The 21466-nt window shown below is 40.6% G+C and overlaps 1 protein-coding gene across 2 annotated transcripts in view; it reads left to right on the forward strand.

Annotated features, from left to right (window-relative positions):
- Nucleotides 1–10166: 10166 nt before the first annotated feature.
- Nucleotides 10167–21466, forward strand: part of MECP2 (methyl-CpG binding protein 2) — a 74012-nt gene continuing 62712 nt past the window's right edge. Inside the window, exons 1-2 of one of the 2 annotated variants that reach the window (XM_079123856.1) lie at nt 10186–10319; nt 15242–15365. In XM_079123856.1, coding sequence (XP_078979982.1) covers nt 15340–15365 — 26 coding nt within the window. In that variant the 5' untranslated portion in view covers nt 10186–10319; nt 15242–15339. Of the gene's footprint in view, nt 10320–15241; nt 15366–21466 lie in introns of both variants that reach the window. The other variant, XM_079123855.1, reaches the window with a different exon arrangement.

Genomic DNA, 21466 nt, shown 5'->3' on the forward strand with positions numbered 1-21466 from the left:
GGGTTATTATAAAAATCAATCTCTTTTTCATGTAGCAGCAATGAACAAGTGAAATTTAAAACTAAAAAACATAGTACCATTTATGTTAGCATGTCCCACCCCACGAAATACACTTATTTAGGTATAAATGTAACAAAATGTATGCAAGACCTATATGAGGAAAACTACAAAACTCTGATGAAATAAATCAAAGAAGAACTAAAGAAATGGAGAGAAATTCCATGTTCATGGGTAGGAAGACTCAATATTACTAAGATGAGAGTTCTTCCCAACTTTATCTATAGATTCAATGCTATCCTAACCCAAATTGCAGCAAGTTATTTTGTTGACAGATTCTGAAGTTTACGTGGGAAGGCAAAAAATCAGGAATGGCCAGTACTATATTGAAGGATAAGGAAAAAGTTGAAGAATGATACTACCCAATTTCAATAATTACTATAAAGCTATAGTAACTAAGACAGTGTGGTACTGGCAAAAGAAAATTGAAAAAAATCATAGAACACAATAGCCTGGAAATAGACCCACATAAGTAGTCTACTGATCTTTGCCAAAGGAGCAAAAGCAATACAATGGAGAAAAAAAGTCTTTTTCAACATTTGCATGCAGAAAAATGAATCTAGACAAGGACCATAACTCAAGAGTTCACAGACCTAATTGTCAAATATAAAACTATAAAATTCTAAGAGATAACACAAGAAAAGATCTAGATGACCTTATGTTTGGCAATGACTTAGATGTAACACCAAAGTATGATCCATGAAAGAAAGAATTGATAAGCTGAATTTCACTAAAATAAAAAATGTCTTCTCTGTGAAAGTTGCAGTCAAGAGAGTGAAAAGAGAAACCATGGACTGGGAGAAAATATGTGCAAAAGCAGGTATATCTGATAAAAGACTTTCCAGGATACACTAAGACCACTCAGAACAATAAGAAGCGAACAACTTAATTACAGAGTGGGCCAAAGATCCTAATAGATATTTAACCAAAGAAGATATAGAAGTGGCAAATACATATATGAAGAGATGCTCCATGTCATGTGTTGTCAAGGAGATGTAAATTAAAACAATATGATACACTGTGGACCTAATGGAATGATGGAACTCCAGAGCACTGACAACACTAAAAGGCAAAATGGAACAGCCACTCTGAAAGACAGTTTGTTGATTTCTTACAAAACTAAACATGCTCTTATACATCTAGCAATTACACTCCTTGGTATTTACCCAAAGGAGTTGAAAACTTACATCCACACAGAAACCTACACAGACTTTCATAGTAGCTCTACCCATGATTGCCAAAACGTAAAGCAAGCAAGAGTGTGGATAAACTGTGGTATATCCAGTTGATGGAATTTTCCTCAGCACTAAAAAGAAATGAGCTATCAAGCCATGAAATGACATGGAGGATATTTAAATGCATATCACTTTTTAGTCCAAAAAGACTAAAACCTATGTGATTTCAACTGTATGACATTCTGCAAAAGTCAAAACTATGTTGACAATTTAAAATTCAGTGGTTTCCAGGGGCTAGAAGGGAGTGAGGGATGAATGCGCAGAGCACAGAGGACTTTTAAGACAGTAAGACTATTCTGTGTGCACTGTAATCATAGTTCTATATCACACATTTGCCTAAACCCATAGAATGTTCAACACTAAGAGTGATCCCTAATGAAAACTATGGACTCTGGGTGAGAATAGTGTGTCAATGTAGGTTCATCAGGTATATCAAATGGACCACTCTGGTAGGAGATATTGATAATGGGGGAGGCAAATAGATCAGGGGGAACACTGGGTATATGGGTATTCTCTGTACCCTCCTTTCAATTTCCCTGTGAACCAAATGCTACTCAAAAACAAAGACTTTTAAAAATCCTTTAAAAAAATAGTCTTAAGAAATTCATTTCTCACCTCTCCTTTACCCAGCAGGGTGGTCTAATTGATTACCCTTTGGAGCCCACCCTAAGGAGCAGACCATGCTTAGCATCATGGAATAGGGAACAGTGGAAGACCCACTGATCAAAAAAAAAATCTTTTTGATACCTGGGATTGAAGCCAGGGGCACTTTGCCACTGAGTTATATCCCCAGTTAAATTGCTGAGGGTGGCTTTGAACTTGTGATCCTCCTGCCTCGGCCTCTCAAGTCACTGGGACTACAGGTGTGTGTCACCACACTGGGCTCCACTGACCAAATATTAAGTCAGAAAATGTTACAAACAAATTTCAAAGGAAAGAAAAGAAACAATACAGAACATATTTTTGGAATAGAAAATTAATGACAAAATGGAAAAGAAAACAAGCAAAAGTCTACCTTCACAATTTAGAACTCACTTTAAAAAACTCCAGTCAAAAAGGTCAAAAAGTTGCAAAATATAAAAATATCTAGAAAATAGTCATGATAAGAACAAGGAAAGTACCAAGTCAGCATACAGAGAAAACAATAAATCAATTCCAAAATTACTTCTTTGAGACTAAAAGATAAAACAGTAGTAAACTCAAGCAAGGGAAAAAGAAAACAAAATTAAAAACACGAACTGGGATATACAGACATTGATGAATTAATTCTCTAATCGCCCTAGACCTCACAGAAGTGGCCAGAAGCCCTGTCGATCATAACTTGTGAACAAGGAAACACCTGGGGGATATTAACCGTAGAAAAATTTTCATAAAGAGACCCTTGATGGCTGATTGAGCTACTGCCACCATTCACTGTCACCTTCAGACCTAACCCTGTCCAGGAAGAACAAATGTTTGTAGCTTCCCAGAAACCCCTGGTGGAATGAGATCATGAGCCACCCAATTCACATTGGGATTTTTCTGAATCTCACAGGGAAACAAGTGGGGTGGAATACAATAACCTCACTCCCCAACAAGGCAGGAGGGAGAACTGTCCCCAGTGTATTTGGTTTTCCTTGAGGCTCCATTAGGTTCCATTGGTCATTTGTCTGTTTTGGCACCAAAGTTGAAATCTTTTCATCACAGCCATTTCATAGTGTTTTGTGATATCTAGTTAAAGCAAAGTTTGTCCTTGTCAGCATGTCTTGGCTGATCTGGTATGTGTGCTTGTGAAGCTTAGAATCATATTGTCAAGTTTCACCACACTTAGGTAGGGGAAATGGATAGCATATTTGGGGACCTTTCAAGTCCCATGATGCCTTTGTTCCCTTTATTCTACTCTCCCTTACCTCTCCCTTGGTGATTACCTTTTCATCTTTATCAGAATGGGAAGTAAATATCGATCCTGACAATGTAAAATCAAAGTGTAACTGATACAAAATGATCGAAGGTAACATTACTATGGAAAGTTAGCACCTGTGTTCCCAGCTACTTGGGAGGCTGAGGCAGGAGGATTATAAACTGGAGGCCAGCCTGGAGGCCAGACCCTCCCTGTCTCAAAACAAAAAACAAAAAGGGGCTTGGCGTGCAGTTGAATGGTATGTGCTTGTCTAGCATGTGTGGGTCTTTGGGTTCAATCCCCAGCACCAGAAAGAAAAGAAAATAAAAGAAAACAAAAGAAAAGAAAAGAAAGGGGAGGGGAGGGGAGGGAAGGGAAGGGAAGGGAAGGGAAGGGAAGGGAAGGGAAGGGAAGGGAAGGGAAGGGAAGGGAAGGGAAAAGAAAAGAAAGAAGGGCGGGAGGGAGGGAGGGAGGAAGGAAGGAGAGAGGGAGGGAAGGAAGGAGGGAGGAAGGAGGGAAAGAAAGAAGGAAAGAAAGAAGAAAAAGGAAGGAAGGACAGAAGGAAGGGAAGGAAAACAAAAAATTGAAAGTTTATGGCACAACACTTTTAAGTGCACTGTTTAAATGATAAGAACTAAAGATAACAGTATAAATACTACATAAGGTGTGTCAGGGATTCCCAAGACCACAGTCCAGAACACTCAGGCCTGCTCAGTTAACTCTATTCCACGATATAAACCTATGGCTCTGTTTTGTGCATAGGTTGACTCTAATGGTTGAAAAGCAAAACTAAAACTTCACATGATGTCTGCACAAATATTTGTCAATGCCAGGTCAAGAGAAGCAATGCTAAAATTATACTTCCTTCCCGTAAGTCTAATTTATTCACACAGAACTTTCCTACCATCAAGGTCCCAATGAATTCTCATTTCTTACCCACCATCAACTGGGGATATTATGATATACTTTACATTGCTTCTTATTTTGATGGTAACTTTTGTGTACAGTTCTTTCCCCTGATTTTTCTAATTGTTTTCCCTTCTTTTCTTCTGCTATTTATCATCATCATATCTGACTTATTCAAACTCCCAAACACACCATCTGACACGTTGAGGTCACATATACTTGTTTTGTTTTTGACACTTGGACTCCTCTCTCCTATTCTCCTCCTCCAACCAGGACTGATTGCCAACCAGGCCTTCTGCCCAGTTGGCGTCCCTGGTATTTCCTGTCACTATCCTTCTGGCTTAGATCCATTGTCTTGTGGATCCCACAGCTTCCTTTTTCTTGGCTTACACTCTTGTTTTGCTGCAGAACATCCTCAAGTAGCTTGCTAAGAAAGTATATTTGAGTGGTAAATTTTCTTAGCTCTTACATATCTAAAACCATTTTTATTCCATTATCACACTTGATGAGTATTTTGGCTGGTGTAGGAATCTATATTGCAAATCATTTTCTATTGGAATTTAGAAAACATTATTCTGTTTGTTTCTTGCTGCCCTATTATTTCTCATCATTCAGTGTTATGAAATCTGGTACTATTCTGATGCCTGTTCCTTTTTTATCTCTGCTTTATCTATTTATTTACATTATCTTTATTTTTTGCCACTCTGGGGATTGGACTCAGGGGCACTTGATCACTGAGCTGCATCCACAGCACTTATGATTTTTAAAAAAATTTTGTGACAGGATCTCATTAAATTTCTGAGGCTGTCCTGGAACTTGGGATCCTTCTGCCTCAGCCTCCAGAATGGGTGACATTACAGGTATATTTGGCTTTTGGTTATATTTTTCATGAATACTGTTAGGTGCTTGCTAGGTGCTAGACTTCCTAGATTACGCCTCAAAGTCTTTGTATTTTCTCTCATGTGTTTGTATCTGCTGTTTTGTTCTATTTTCTGGGAGACTTCTTCAGTTTTACATTTCAATATTCCTATTGAAATTTGGACTTTGATAATTAATTTTTTGCAGTACTGGAGGGTCCAACCTAGGGCTTTGCACATGCTAGGCAAGCGATATACCACTGAACCCCAAACAACAATCTTATTTTAATTTCCAAGAATTCTTTCTTGTTCTCCAATTGCTATTTTTACATAGTAGTATTCTCGTTTTATGGATGCAATGCTGTCTCTTAATTTTTTGAATATGCTAAATTAAAATGTGGGTTTTTTCATAGATACCCTGCATTTTCTGGGATTCCAAATTCATTTTTTTCAGTTTATCTATTCTCTTATTTGTGTTGAAGGCTTTCTTCCAGTTTCTGATGCTACTTAGTGATGGGTTTATTTTTAATAAAGAAGAACTGGAAAACTATTGTAGATTTAATGTGGTATTGGGCAAATAGGTCTGTTTTCCTGCCATGACTGTCAGGGAGCTGAGGAGCAGAGATCATATCCCCTACAGGATAGAATGAGAAAGAAACGGTTCAGAGGTCGTCAACTTCCATGCTGGAAACCCTAGCTCTCCACAATTTCTTCAGGTGTTTTCTGTAGGCCTGTGCCAGCTCCCAGTTCACCTATCTGATGGGGGACACGAGGTTCTAACTGGAACCATCATCCTGTATTGGGACCTTCACTTAATCCCCACATGAGTAGTTCTGTGTAATTTCATTGTCTTCTACCACATGCCTGCTAATTCTAACTCTCTGGTGTTATATCTGGCAGAATGGCCTCTACCTCCCCTGTAGCTCCTTTGTCAAATATTTTCAACTGGATTTTTCGAGCCTACTTTATTCATTGACTAATTTCCATCTGCATTCTAAAAAACTGTTGAAATCTGTCCCTGGATGAAAACCTCACATCCTCATCAGTCTCTTCACTCTAATGGGTTTAATCCTTTCTGTTCCTTGACACTTTTCTTTTAGTGAGCTTCTAAGAGCAAAGAAATAAAACTCTGCATGTGTGCATGCACTCATGAGTGTGTGAGATATCAGAATCAATTCATGACTTATCTTTTTCCTATTGTAAATGTACTTAAACTGGTCATTTTCTAGATGACCACTTTGGCCACATTTCCTAGCTTTTGATATGTAGGAAATTTCATTATTGGTTATTTCTGAAGAATCTATCATTTAGTTTTTGTTTCCTCTTTAACCAGTTATTTTGAAACCTGTTTCAAAACTTCCAAGTGGAAATTGGTTTTTGTCTTGTTTTACTTTTTCCATCCTTTTGTTTCTAATTCTTAATTTCATTCCATTGTTTACAGAGACTCTGATCTACATGATTTCCATATTTTGGAAATTACTGAGATTGGTTTTGGGTGGGCCTAATGCCCAAGCAACTTTAGAGATGTTCCACAGTGTTGGATTTTTTTTTTTTTTAAGATGGGGTCTTGCTATGTTGACCAGGCTCGCCGTGAACTGGTAATCTTCCTGCCTCTGCCTTCTAAGTAGCTGGGATTACACACATGCAACACCACACCTGTGTCCGTAAGTGGTTGAAGCAAATTTTCATTTCCATTTTTTGTGGTATCATCTGGGACATTACTTCCAAAATTTTGGACTATTTACCATTCTCATATTCCTTTGTCATTTTGGGTGTACTCTTCTAAAACATTTTTTTTCCAACAGTTTAAGGGATTTTTAGATAAACGGAATAGATATTAGTGGTTTATCTGCCATATTGATACAATCCTTTTTTGTTTTATTGTCATCTATGCTATATTTCCCTCAGTTTTTACCTTCAATAGTACCATTTTAAGGATATCTATTTTAAAATGTTAATCCCATTAAAATAGCCCATTTTTAATTCTACAGGTAAATAATTTGAATAATAGTATATTTTTCTAATTTTCAATGTTAAGCATGAAACTGTATTAAATCCCTTTTATTCAACCTAAGGAATTGAATCACTTCTTCATTGCTTTTCAAAAGTTTTTTGACTTCTAGTTTTTTGGGGTTTTTTTCCTTTTTTGGTGCTGGGGATTGAGCCCAGGGCCTTGTGCATGCAAGGTAAGCACTCTACCAACTGAGCTACATTCCCAGCCCTAGCTTTTAGTTTTGTATATGACTCTTCCCAATCTAGAATTAACTTGTTATAATCCACAAAACTCTTGGATTTTAATCGGGAAAACCATTTCCAGATTAATTTATGAAGAATGACATTTTCATTTTTGAATTTTAAAATTTTGTTTTTCTTTTCTTTTTAGAATTAACATATTTATTGTGTTGACTCTTCCCTTCCAGGAATATGGTAGCTTCTGTTTTTTTCCAGGTCTTATATCTATTTCAGTAAAGTCTAATATTTAGATAGGTTTTGGCATTTGGGGTGTGTGTGTGTGTGCCTGTGTGTGTGCGCATGTTACTGGTGATTGAACCTGGGGGCACTTTTCCACTGAGTCACATACCCAGCCCTTTTTATTTTTTTATTTTGAGAGAGGGTCTCAAATCTCTAAATTGACTAGGGTTTTGCTAAGTTGCTGAGGCTAGCCTCAAGCTTGCAATCTCCTATCTCAGGCTCTGGAGTCACTGGGATTTCAGGCGTGCACCACCATGTCTAGCTTGATTTTCCAGTTTGAAACGATCCTTGAATTCTTAGAATGAAACCCACTTCGGTTATGATATTTTATCATATACTGCTGGATTCAGTTTATTTGTCTAGAATTTTCAAATTTATTTCCACTTCCTGTGTCATACTTTCCTTGGTTCATTATAATAGTTACATTATTCTAAAACATAAATGTGGAAAAAAATTTTCTTTTCCAAGATTGGAAGTGAAGATTTGATAGAACTCATCTGTATAGCTCTCTGGGCTTGTATTTGTGCATGAGGTGGTAGGTTTTTTTCAATATATAGTCAATTTCTTTGAGGTCATAGGAGTCCATTTGGGTATTCTGTTTTTTGAGTCAGTTTTGGTAACCTGTACTTTTGTAGGAATTTACTCATTTTGCTTTTTTTTTTCAAATTTACTGACATACAGATATTCAGAATAACTGTAATAACTTTAAGAAAATCTCTATCATTCTATGGTTATATAACCATTCTATGGTTATATCCCCTTTGCATTTCCAATATAATATACTTGCTTCTTTTCTTTTTATACATTTTGTTGGAGGGTTGGCTATTGTTGTTCAACTTCTCAAAGAACCAGCTTTTGATTTCCTCAATCCTCTCTTGTTTGTTTCTGTTTCATTAATTTCTGCTTGTCTTTATTTTTCTTTCATCAACTTTCTTCAGTTTTCCTCTGTTGATGCTTTTACAGCTTTTTGAGTTGCATGATCAGCTTGTTGATGTTTTGGCTGCTTCAGCTGCAGCTTCAGAGTCCAGCCTCACACACCCAACAACCTACTCCGACATCTCTACTTTCACACCATTAGAGCTGGGGCACCTTAAGCTTAATAGGACCAAAAGAGACTTCTGAACTTGTGCTTTTCATGTACTTTCCCCCATCTTGATGCAAGCTATTTACTCAGGTGCTCCAGACCAAAACTCAGGCATCATCCTTGTTTTTCTCTTTCTCTATGCCGTACATCCAATCCTCTCTGCTCAACCTCAAAATTATATCTTGAATCTCAGAACACTACTGCTACCAATGAGGTTAAAGCCACCATCCTTTCTCTCCCCTAGACTGTTCCTAGGGTGTCCTGATCAATCTCTTGCTCCTAGTTTTGTCCCACCATGATCAGTTCTCCACTCTCCACCTACAACACAGGTCTGATGATGTCAGCTCCTGACTCAAAATCATATCAAGGAATTGTCATCTCAGAATAAACTCCCAGTTCTCATGGCACTCTCCAACCACATTGGTCCCCATATTCCCAATATGCCAGGTTAGGCCTTTGAACTTGACTGGACTGTTCTTTCTCCATATATCCATATGGGGGAATGAAATGAAGGCAAAAGCTGGTGGATAGCCAAATAGTACTCCTTTCACCATTTATCTATCTCAAAGCACTTTTGTCTATGTAAAATTTTACATATTTGAATGCTTAGTATACTTTACTGTGTTGTTCAGTACTGTGCATTCGAGTTGGGAACAGTGCCTGGCACACAGCAGGTATTAAATAAATAAATGGGGGATTGGGGCCAAATCAGAATCCAAAGGTTCCTTCTTAAGTATAAAACTAGCACCAGAAGTATTGGATGGATTGGTTGATGATTGGTATCAGGGTAAGGTCGCCTTAACAAACACTCCTGCTCTAAATATCCCATTAGCTACAACTTTCCTCATACTTTAAAATATTGTCCTGAAACAATTCCTGGATGTCAGCTGCAAGTCACTTCTTCGAAGAAGATGAACGACTGAATCTCGCTCCCAAATTACGTTTTCCAGGCAGAGTTAAGCGCTGCTTCTTCTGTGCTCCCACTACCCCTTCTACACACCTCCACCAAAACATCTGATCCAACAATGACAAGTCTCACGCGGGCTTGGCATGCACCCTCTTCCCACGCCAGAGTTCCGCGAAGGCCAGGACTGTGATTTGTTGTCGATTTACTCCCCGCCCCTAAGAGAGTGTGGCACCTGGCAGGCTAAAGTGAAATAATGCAATGGGTAGGCCTCTTAAACCGTGTCCCTCGGCTTGGAACAACGCCGGGCTCGAGGGCAGGCAACTTTGCTGGTTTATTGAAGATCATTTTAAGAAAATGGCGCAGTAAAATGCTTATTGCAACGTACTCGGTGCGTTTTGTGGACACAGTCAACAGCTCGATAGGGCAACGCAAACAGGCGTCGCGAGCCTAGGCCTTCGCTTGCCCCAGCATCCGCAAGGGCCCATTAATCCATAACATTTAAATTCCGCCCACTAAACCAGCCCCTCCGAGCCCAAGCCGCCACTTTTCTCCAAATGACGGCCGAAGGCAACCAATCAGCACCTGGACAGGGTTCCGCCCCCTTTTCCCTGGCCGAAACGGACAAGAATTCCCGCCAATTGAGGGCGTCGCCGCTGAGGCCCCGCCCCAGATTAGCCACCCCAGCCAATAGAGGGCAGGCTTGCGGCGCTGCCAGAGGCGGGGCGTGAGCGCGCAGGTGCAGCAGCGCGCAGGCCGGCCGAGAGGGCGGGGCGCGACGTCGTCCGTGCGGGGTCCCGGCGTCGGCGGCGCGCGCGCTCCCTCCTCTCGGAGAGAGGGCTGTGGTAAAAGCCGTCCGGAAAATGGCCGCCGCCGCCGCCGCCGCGCCGAGCGGAGGAGGAGGAGGAGGCGAGGAGGAGAGACTGTGAGTGGGACCGCCGCGGCCGCGGGCGGGGACCCTTGCCGGGGGGCGGGGGGTAGGGGCGGGACGTGGCGCGGGAGGGGCCCGAGGGGTCGGGCGACATGGCTGGCGGATGGCGTCCCTCCTCTCTACCCTCCCCCTCCCGCCGGTGGCGGCTCTCTCCTCGGCCCATCACCCGTGCTTGCGGGTGACCGTCCTCGTCGCGGTCTCCCCGGAGCCACCTTCGCCTAGCGCCCCCTTCCTCCGCCCTCTGCGTGCATCCTGGCCCCCGGCGTCGCGGGCGCCCCTGTCGCTCGGGCTTTGCCTGTCGGGGCTGCGCGCGCTCCTGCCCTTCTTGGGGCTTCGGGCCGCGGCGCCGTCGCGCGCCCGCGGCCCCGGCCTCTCCCTGGATCGCGCTCTCCCCTCTCCCTCCCTCGCGCGCCCCCTCTCCCGTTACTCGGCCCCCCCATCGGCGCGCGTGCGCAGTCCACCTCCCGTCGGGAGAGTGCGCCACAAGGGCTCCTGCGCTCTCACCCCCATCTCCAGGCTTTGCCTCCCCCTCCTTCTCGCCCGTTCTATGACTTTCTGCCCCCACTGCGAGCGAATCGGTCCACCAGCTCCTTTCCCCATCTAACAGGAATAAGTAGGTGGGGAATTATTGTCCACCCCCAAAAAGGACTAGACATTGTGTTCCAGGATCTCACAACTCATCATAAAGAGGTGGTTATAGTTCCCATCAAGAACCGTGGGTAGGGGACTGTGCGTCCGGCAGCACCTAAGGCTTTTCGGTGAGAGCATGCCCCGGGGTGCTTAGAGGTTCTTTGGGGGGTGCTGTGGCTTCGGAGTATGAGCGCCCTCCCATCTCCACCCCCCCTTCGCCGGCGATCTTCCAGTTACATAAGTGGAGTGGGACATAGTATGCAACGGGTTCTGTCGCCCCGGAGTGCTCAGGATCACAGTACCAGATGGGGCAAGTTCATTGCATCTCTGTGACTCCTGTCGATTGTCTCTGAAAGTTTATTCTCTTTTTAGTTTGGTTATGACTGAGTCACCCAAACTGAAATTCAGGTGACTTATGTGGCAGTGGCAATATTTTCTGTGGTTTTGTACTGAAGACTTAAGGTCATTGTAAAGAGTCTAAAAAGATTGCTCTCACAGGGGAGACCCTTTATGGCATTGCTAAATATGGACCCCCAGGGGGAAACGCTTGCTGGAAATATCTCTATAGCGGTTGCTTCTGTTGTGAATGTGTTCGGGTATGGGTTGGTCACAGCAGAAATGGGCTCCACCACAAAATTGATATTCCTGACTCATGGTCAGGCAGATGTGTGCCTCTGGTTATTTTTCCAGGAACACAAATGGGCTGGGCCAAGCCATCCGCAGGTTGTGTCTCCAGTGTTCGGGATCATTACCCCAAACTGTGAGATGATAGGATCAAAATCAGGGGGTGGTTGGTGATCATGGTACCAAACCTACTGGTGTGTGATGTTAAGTGGCTTAGATGTTGTAGGACTCTCACAAGTTTTAGGTATTTTTGTTTTGCTATAAAAATGAAGCATTTTTCTAGTCTGGGTAGAAAAGTGCACTAATAGGCAATTATTACTCTAGGGGAGAATTTTGGGTTTCGTGGCTGGAATTTTCATCTCTGTCTCAGCAATTTCAGTTAATAACAAGATTAAGCTGACCTCTTGGGGCTTTTGAAATATGCTAGTCCCTGTAAAAAGACAGGGTCTGTATTATTTGGTTCTTTTGGGAATTTCCAACAGGGATTTAGGGAAATAGGCTCATATGTGGGCTTTTCAGGGTTTCTACTGCAAATCCCAGTCAGAAAGTCTAGGAAATACTTGGTTTTATTTTCTTACCTGGATATGTTAGAATCTTAAAGAGCACAATCTAGTAGAAGTTCAGTTGATTACAATAAGTTGCTTTAGATCACCCATTCGTGGCATGGCAGCTAGGTGAATGATCACTGGTGTGCATTCAGTTCCACACACACACACACACACACACACACATGCACGCACACGCGCAAACCTCATTTGACAACAACTCCGAGGTTTGTAAACCTGAGCCTGAGATGTAACAACTTAAAGTCTCTGATTTGTTTTCATAGTTGGCAGTGTGTTTGCCTCCTTAGGTGCCCCTCCAATTACCTGTTTGTTATGTACCTTTAGCCCTTTGAACAGTGCAGGCAGCTTCCAGAATTTAGTTTCTCTCTAAAGTGCCTGGTGGAATCTGAAGTCAGCCTATCCTTACAGCTTGAAGAAACCATGTACAGCTTTCTTGCTAGTACTGGCTTATCACACCTTCCTATTTCCTCTTATTAAAAATTTGCCTTCAGTGCTTTAAACCTAGAGTTCCGGGTCTTGTAAGAAAACATGCAGTCAGCTCTGACTTTTTTGCTATTTTGAATCCTGAGGTAGGAGTGGGGCATGACAGAGACAACAGTGTATTTGGAGGATTACAATACAGTTTTGCATTCTGTTTATATGTTTGTAATCTCCAGCCAGAGTGGTTTTCCCTGCCTGCCCTACCTCTGTGAGACCTAATCTAGTCCGGCAGGGAGGTAAACTGTAAAGTTTGAAAGAAAAGCTGGTTAGAGTCCAATAGGCTGTTGCCCCCACTGAACACACCTTCCTCCTTGTGGAGATGAGACAAGAGTATCTTTATCCTAGAATAAAGAACAGCAGAGGTAAATTTGTTAGATTCTTGCTGAAGCCAGATTTCCTCCTCTGATGTGCCTTCCAGGCTTATTTGCATGATAATTGATGTATCATAGAACCCATAATCTTTTATAAAGGTGACTTATCAGTGGGAATGTTTTAATTGACTAAGAATAGTTTGTCACCAGGCTTCCTGAGATATCTCTGGGAAGGAGAGAATCACAGAAAATGTTTGATATTTGTAGTAACCAGTGTTTTAAGCACAGGATGGTGAAGTGCAGTCCTTGACTGGTGAGGTCCAGGATGTGTGGCAGGACACCTGCTTGTTTTCACTGCCTTCTGCTATGGTGACATTTGTGCAGAGCAGTCTCATGTGGCAGACACAATGTTTTTTTGTTGGATAGAGAGCATTATTGCCACTCCAGTGGGATAACTTTGTCTTCATTTCTTCCATACGAGTCCTTTCTAGTCACATTGCTGTTGTCTTATCAAACTGCTGTGCCTTTATATCATTTTGGATAGGACCAGTGTAAATGGCTTCCTCCTCCTCAGATGTGCTCTTCTGCTTTCCTTGGTTCTCTTCTGCCTTTCTCTTACCAGGAACCTTTTCCTTTTGAATGCTTCATTTGCACGTCATTGCTTAAATACTTGATTCCACCATTTTGATGGTAGGTATATATTGTGTGGAATAACTGAGTGGGAGCAGGAATATGGGTGCAGGCAGTCTCTTCCTCACTCCCATGTCAAGTGGGGGAGGGTGGTATGCCCATTCCTTTAGAGAATAAACCCTTGGCCTTTATAACTTCTTCAAGGCACGCTCTGCTAGATCTGCTGGTGTATGGATGTGTGCTCACCACAGTGTGTAGCTGTTTTGCAGCTACTGCAGATGTCTGGACTCTAGTGGTCCTGAAGCTGACAGGACCAAGCCTGGATATACTTGTCTTCCTTGCCAAAGAGCTGTATTTATTTATTTATGTATATATACATACATATAAATGTATATATACATACACACACACACACACACACACACACACACACACATGTACACATCTGCTTTATTAGGTTTTCACCTACCTGGACTTATTTTCTGGCTTTTATTTTACCCATGCAATCTTAAATTAATTAAAGATCTCAAACTTTCAAAGCTGGAAGGAACCTTAGTCCAGCTCCCTCAGTTTACAAGTAAAATAGCTTATGGTCTAAGTTGTGACTTCCAGGGCCTCCTAATCAGGATATTGGTCTGATTTTTATTATACAGGTAACTGAGAAATTTTGTTAACTTCTGGGATTTCAAAAACTTCTATGACTTGACTTTTTGTTTAAAGGAATTATGTGAATTATAAAGCTTCACTGTACATCAAAAGATAATTTTAGGTACCAGCCAAGTAGTTAGTTATCAACCAGCCAACCAGCCCAGCCATGAAGGACTTGGTTGGTGTTGCCTTTCTCTGGATTTAATTGCATAAGTAATTGTGCAAATAGTTTCTAGGTTGTATATGTTTACCTTTTGTTTTTAGTCTAAAGATAAAAGTGCTACTGTTGGGCCAGCAGGGTATCAGAGGTTAGCCAATTTGGGGCAGTTTAGGTTTTAGCAAGGAGATGATGATTGTCTTAATAACAAAAGTCCTTATTGAACATGTGTTCAGAAGCAGAAGAGAAACTATCAAACTAACTCAGTTTGCTGGTCATCAGAAATATACTGTTATGAGAGGCTTAAAAGCAATTACTCTGAAATAGACTTGCATATTTTAGATGATGACTTTGGATCTCCAGGGATGCTTGGTTTCCCTTGGTACTTTTTTCCTCTCAGGGTTAAAGCCCCTTCATGTGATGATACAGCAGCTCTTTATAACGTAAGCTGCTTGGAAAAAAAAAGGAAAACTTTGCCTCTGGATTTTGGGTGTTCTTTTGGGGGTGATATTTTGATGTTGCATGTTCTCTTGAACACATATTCTTTGCCCAAGTATTTCTATGTAACGTGGTAGAAGAAATACTTGTCAAAAAAATCACCTCTTGTGATGTTTTTTAGTGTCAGAGTGTCCCCCAAAGGTTTACAAGACCTGTGATAGTGTTGATTCTAAGAAGCATGAATCTTTCCTTTATTTTAGTACTGTGCATTATGTGCCAGTAATTTGCAGTTTATCCTTTGTTTCTAGCTAGGTGAGCCAGGAAATTTAGTACTTTGTCTATGTGTTTATCTTCAGAATGTCCCAAATAGCCCTGGGAAAAAGGTCATGCAGCTCAATGGGGGCTTTCAACTTACGATTTTCTTTGTTTTAGGCTCCATAAAAATACAGACTCACCAGTTCCTGCTTTGATGTGACATGTGACTCCCCAGAATACACCTTGCTTCTGTAGACCAGCTCCAACAGGATTCCATGGTAGCTGGGATGTTAGGGCTCAGGTAAGTAACCTTCCTTTTTTTTTTTTTAGTATATGTCCTGGTTTGGCCATCTGTTTTTAAAAAAAAAAAAAAAAAGGAAAAAAAGATATACAACTCTTGGATAGTATAAAAGTACCCCAAAGACTAAAGACATAACTGTGCCAAACTGTGCCATATAATAAAAAAAAGTCACTTCCCTGAGCCCTGAAAGGTCAGTTTGGGTAGAGTTACTTGCTAACTTACAGCGTGATCTGGGGGCGGGAGTCAGATTAGAGCCGGAACTGGTGATCTGCAACTTCAGTTCACCTTGAAGCAGGTCAGCTGAGCTGAGAGCACTTGTCCTGAGCTCGTCACCTGCGCCGCTGCTGTTGCCTAGTGGTCTTCAGCATGCTGCTTTGTTTGCTTTGGTTTTGGGCAAATGTCTTACTGGTCAATGTTAGTGAGCTGTGGTAATGCATTTTCAGACATGGGAACTGGTGTATGGTCCCCTAAAAGGATGCCCTCCTAAAAGCTGTCACAGAATAGCAGAGCCATGGCTAGTAGCATGTGCTTCCTGCACTCTTTCCCTGGAAACTAAAGAGAACACCCAGGTACACATATGGCTCTTGGGACTCTAGAGTAGGATGAGTACTTTTTGAAAGGCTGAGACCAAGACACTTGCTTGTTTTATCAGCTGCACTTTGGAGTACTTTGGTACCATTGTGTGGACTGTAGTTTTTTAAAAATGAGTTGTTCTTAATTTCTCGACTATCAGACTCAACATCTCAAGCTTTTTCCTGTTTTGATCAGTGTTCACTCCACATTTGATATTTTGACACCTGGATTTCAAAAATTCTGTGTGGTAAAGCAGAATGATTCGATTGAATTTTTCCATTTCTTTGCCTACAAAAAATGTGAGTTTTCATATATGCTGCATTGTGATTCCAGCTGAGACCCCAAGTAGCACTTTGTTGTGTCTCTCTAGTGATTTCTGACACCTCAGTTTAAAGCTGTTATAGGTATGTATTATAAATAGCATTTAGGGATTATATGAGGGGTTTGGGTGGTGGAGAACAGGTGTGGAAGGAAGTAGAGAGCATCATACTGCCTCCGAGTCCCAAATTTGGTTCTACTCCTGGTCCTGTAATTCAAATCGTCATTCCCCTTTACTGCTGCGGGGTGTGCTCTGGGCCTGGCTGACAGGACTTTCTTTGTATTCCACATATTTATGCTGGTGGGAGTTGTATGGCTAGTACTTTGTGCATTGTCTTATAAATTGTGTGGACTAAATGTAAATATGGGCAATGAATGGGTTTCTTCTGGTAGATGTTAGGCCTGGGATGTGGTTTGTGTTTTTAATAGTCTTTTTCTCTGACATTTAAGAATGAATTTATAAAACAGGCAGTGGTGACATACTATATAAGTTTCTCCTAAGAGATGTAGAAAGAAAAAGATTTCTTTAAAAAAAATCTCTGATTCATTATGAATGAGAAAGGCACAGCCACTTGAGCTCAAAGGATAGGACTTATCTTTATATCTTATTGTTTTTCTTTTTAAAGAAAGTATAAAACTAATACATGTTTTTATGAGAAAAAGTAAACCACCTAAAAGTTTATGAAGTAAAAAAATAGAAGCTCCCCCTTACTCTCCTCCTGCTACCCAGAGTAACTAGTTTTTTAAAAATATTTTTTAGTTGTAGATGGACACAGTATCTTTATTTACTTATTTAATATCTTTATTTACTTATTCATTATTACATGGTGCTGAGGATCGAACCCAGTGCTGCACACTTGCGAGGCAAGCGCTCTACCATTGAGCTACAGCCCCAGCCCCAGAGTAACCACTGTTAATAGCTTAATTGTAGATCCTTCTTCATCTTCTAAGATTATACAAACATGCACTTTTTGTGTTCTTAGCAAATGGGATGGTGTTATTTTGTATTCCACCTTATATATTTATCTCTGCCTCATTTCTTCTAAATAGCAGTGTATACTGACACCACCTAACAATCATCCATTTCATTGTCCCTCCATTAGTTTTCCTAGCGGTTTGCAATTAAAAATACTCTGAGATTGAACTTCCTCTTAAGCCAGTCATTTTGAAGAATAACTGCTTAGACTTGTAGTTGCTGATGAGTACTGCCACATCACCTTCCCAGTTGGCTATCTCAGCTCCCGAGGCAGTCTGAGAAACTGCCACTTAAAAAATATTCTCCCAGAATTGGGTATCCATCTTTTAAATTAGTGCTCCTTGGATTATTACTGAGGCTGAACCTCAGTAATCATTGGCCATTCGTATCTGGTCATTGTGAATTGCTTTTTCATATTCTGTGTTCATTATTCTATCAGGATATTTCTTTTTAAATTGATATGTGAGAATTTTTTATAATCACTCCTAGGGTATTAATGATGTTAACTGTCAACATACAAATATTTTTCCTACTTTATCATGTGTCTTGATTCTGTTTTTCTTTCTGATGTACAAGTTCTCTTAATTTTTTTTTCTCTTATGCTCAGAAAGTTCTCTCCTAACTCTTAAGAATAGGTCAATATTAACTTGTATTTTCTTTCTTTCTCAAAAAAAAAAAAAAAAAAAAAAAAAAGATGAATGGTGTGCCGCACACCTGTAATCCCAGTGGCTCAGGAGACTGAGGCAGGAGGATTTCAAGTTCAAAGCTAGCCTCATAACTTAGCAAGGCCCTAAGGAATACAATGAGACCCTGTCTCAAAATAAAAATAAAAAAGGCTGGGGATGTGACTCAGTGTTTAAGCACCTCTGGGTTCAATCCCTGGTACCAAAATAATGATGATGATGATGATGTACTGTGTTCACACATAGACATTCAATACATGCAAAAGAATTGTATAGGTAAGTTGTCCCATGTTTGTCCCATTTTTAAAAAATACATTTTTATATTTAACTTTGGAATGATATGATGTCTAGAGCCCATTTAACCAATTTTATATTAACCATTGGGTGTACCAGTCATGCAGTCTTCACTTTAAAAAAAATTATTTTTTTGATGGGGTTCTTTTCTGTGTCTTTTTCTTTTTTGGAACTGGGAATTGAACCCAGGACTTTGCGAATGGGAGGCAAGTGCTTTACTGCTGAACCAGTCTTCACTTTTATCAAATGTTGGCTTCTTCAGGTGAACAAAGTATCTCTTAAACTTTTTCCTATTTTCTCTATAAAATTGCTTTTTTTTTTCTTTCTGAATCCTTTCTTTGTGAGGCTTGATGGCAGGCCTGTCAGCAGACAATGGATCATTCACCCAACAAATTTTTGAGTACCTTCTTCAAGCCAGGGGCATTACTAAACCATGGAAGTGGCACCTTCTTCTTGATTAGGGACAAGTCTACAGTGCTCATTCCAAAAGATTCGGTATAATAGCAGATCTTCACAAAAGTATGTTTTCAGTAAACTGGGAAGAATCCAGAGGAGTGTGTGTGTGTGTGTGTGTGTGTGTGTGTGTGTGTGTGTGTGTAATTCTGACAAGTTAGATCTTAAGGGTAGGCTGCAACATAAGCATTTGTTTTCCAGTTTGTGTAAGTGCAGGTTGATTTTTGCTTTGAATGATGATGATGATGGTAACTTTTTTTCTATTGGTAAAATATCTCTCGGTTACCCTGTTTCCAAACATTCATTCTCTCCATGGAGACAACCACCATTACCACTTTCTTTAAAAATATGTGTGTGTCGGGGGGCTGGGGATATGGCTCAGTGGAAGAGCATGTGCTTAGCATTTGTGAGGCCCTTTGTTCAATCCCTAGTACCAAAAATGTGTGTGTATATGAATGTGTGTGTGCACATGCATTTAATTTTTATTGAGGCGCTATATATATATATGTATAAAATTACCATTTAATCATTTTAAGTGTTCATTTCAGTTGCATTAAGTACATTCACATTGTTGTGTGACCACCGCCACCATCATCTCCAGAACCTTTCTCATCTTGTGAAATTGAAATTCTATACCCATTAAACACTCTCAATTTCTCCTCTCTTCCCCCAACCCTCTGTCAACTATTTTGTATCTTTATAAATTTAATGATTCTAGGTACCTTATATTACTGTAAATTTTTACATATGTGTTTGTTGATTATGTGTTTATGCACATAAACAAGGATGTGTGGGGTGCATTTATACACAAACTATAAAATATTGTACATATTTGCAAAGTTTGCTCTTATTAGTTAGTGTATCTTGGCAATTGTTTGGAATCAGTTCATTTAGAGCCATGTCACTCTTCTTAACTTTTGGGTTTAAATAGTCTATTATATGGGTTGTACTGTAATTTATTTAACCAGTTTTCAATTGATGGGTATTTCTGTTTCCAAATTTTTAAATTTCATTAATGCTGTAGTGAATCACCTTTTACATATACCATTTTGCTCAAAGGCAAGTTTAGCTGTAGGAGAACTTGCTAAAGCTATCTGTAATGGAAAGTGGCACTTGCTGGGTCAAAGGGTGTGTGCATTTTAAATGTTCATAAATACTGCTAAACCAAGGGTAGCCTTTTAATTGCAGGCTTTTAATGAAAAAACTGCTATGAGTAATAAACACACAAATTTATGACTGCAGTATTATTTGTAGAGATTAGAGAACTGCTAATTAGGCTTAGGAAGAAGGGGTTTTTTAACAGTCAGCACTAGAAAGCCAAACTTTGGAAGCTTCTTTTTCATCAAATGTGACCTTGTATGAGCAGGGGATTTGAGGCAGGACTATTTTTCTTTTCACTTGACTGAAATTTCAGCTAGATGTTGGTTCTCTAATGCTCAATAATGCCAGGCTGTGAGGAGAGCAGGAGTCATCTGCGGTACTGAATGTACTACTTAGTTTGCCTGACTTTTGGGGGGTGATGTTGGAGATTGAACCCAGTGAGAGTGGGGCTTTACCATTGAGCCACATCCTCAGCCCTTTTTATTTTCCATTTTAAGACAGGGTTTCACTAACTTGCCCAGGCTGGCCTCAAACGTGCTATCCTCCTGCCTCAGCCTCCTGGCAGCTAGCAGGCATGCACCACCACACCTGGCCTTTTTTTTTTTTTTTTTTCCTGTAGTGCTGGGGATTGGACCCAGGGCCTTGCATATTCTAGGTAAGCACAGTACCACTGAGATATGCCCCCAGTCCGTCCTGATTTTTATTTATTATTTTAAAAAATACTTTCATGGTGAAGGAACTATGTATGAGCAAGCTTACTCCTATCTTGTTATGGACCAGATCCACACTGATGAACCACTGTGGACAGCACCTCTGTAACCCCCAGCCTGGGCTGGAGGTGGAACTGGAGCCTCCTCTGCTCTTCTCTGCTACCTGCTCTTCCACCCTCCTTAGATCATTTCAAGGTCCTGCCCAGGTGCAGACCTCCCCAATCTCTATACTCTGCTTGCATAGCTACTAAGCTTCTTTCCACCCAGACTTAGGAAGTGTTTGCAGTTTGCTTATATTCATGTCACCTTTTATGGAATTCAGAAATGACAGCTGTAGGTAAATTGCAGCCCATGGTTGCACTCACTGCCCTGCCTCCCTAAAGTAGCTCATCCCCTAAAGGTGATGGGGATGCTCTCCATGCAAGGTTTGTGTTGTACATGACAATATAGACTATTATTCTAAAGTATTTCTCAAATTGACAGGATGATACTCTATATGAAACATTCTGCAACTCTTTTCTCCTGGTACTTGACTTTTGAGCCTAGTTATGTTGCCCTGTGCAGAACGTGTTCATTCATCTAACAAGTCTTGTGTTGTGGAAACATTTTTTTACAACAGAAGCCCCATCCAGAGCCCCACGGGAGAATGGAATTGTAGAGAAGCAAGGATTGGCATCTGGTTTATGTTTACATCCTTTGGTCCTGTTAACCAAAAAGAAGATATTTTATTTCTATGTTGGTGAAAGCTTTCCACAAAAAAGGCATTCATTTCTAGACAATAGGGCAGAGCAAAGGTTTTATTTTTAGATTTGAACAAAAGCAAAGCATGCCTCTGAGATATGTCCATTTCCCCTTGTCCCTGTCTCCTCTGCAACATTCCACATTGCTGCTGAAGGATGAACACTTTCCAGCATGAGCTTACTTTCTATATGTTAATCATTTTTTGAAAGTACTAAAACATTTTAGTTTCTCTGGGGCTTCTAGTGGTACATA

Source organism: Sciurus vulgaris (genome assembly GCF_902686455.1).
Source record: "Sciurus vulgaris genome assembly, chromosome: X".
Taxonomy (NCBI): Eukaryota; Metazoa; Chordata; class Mammalia; order Rodentia; family Sciuridae; genus Sciurus; species Sciurus vulgaris.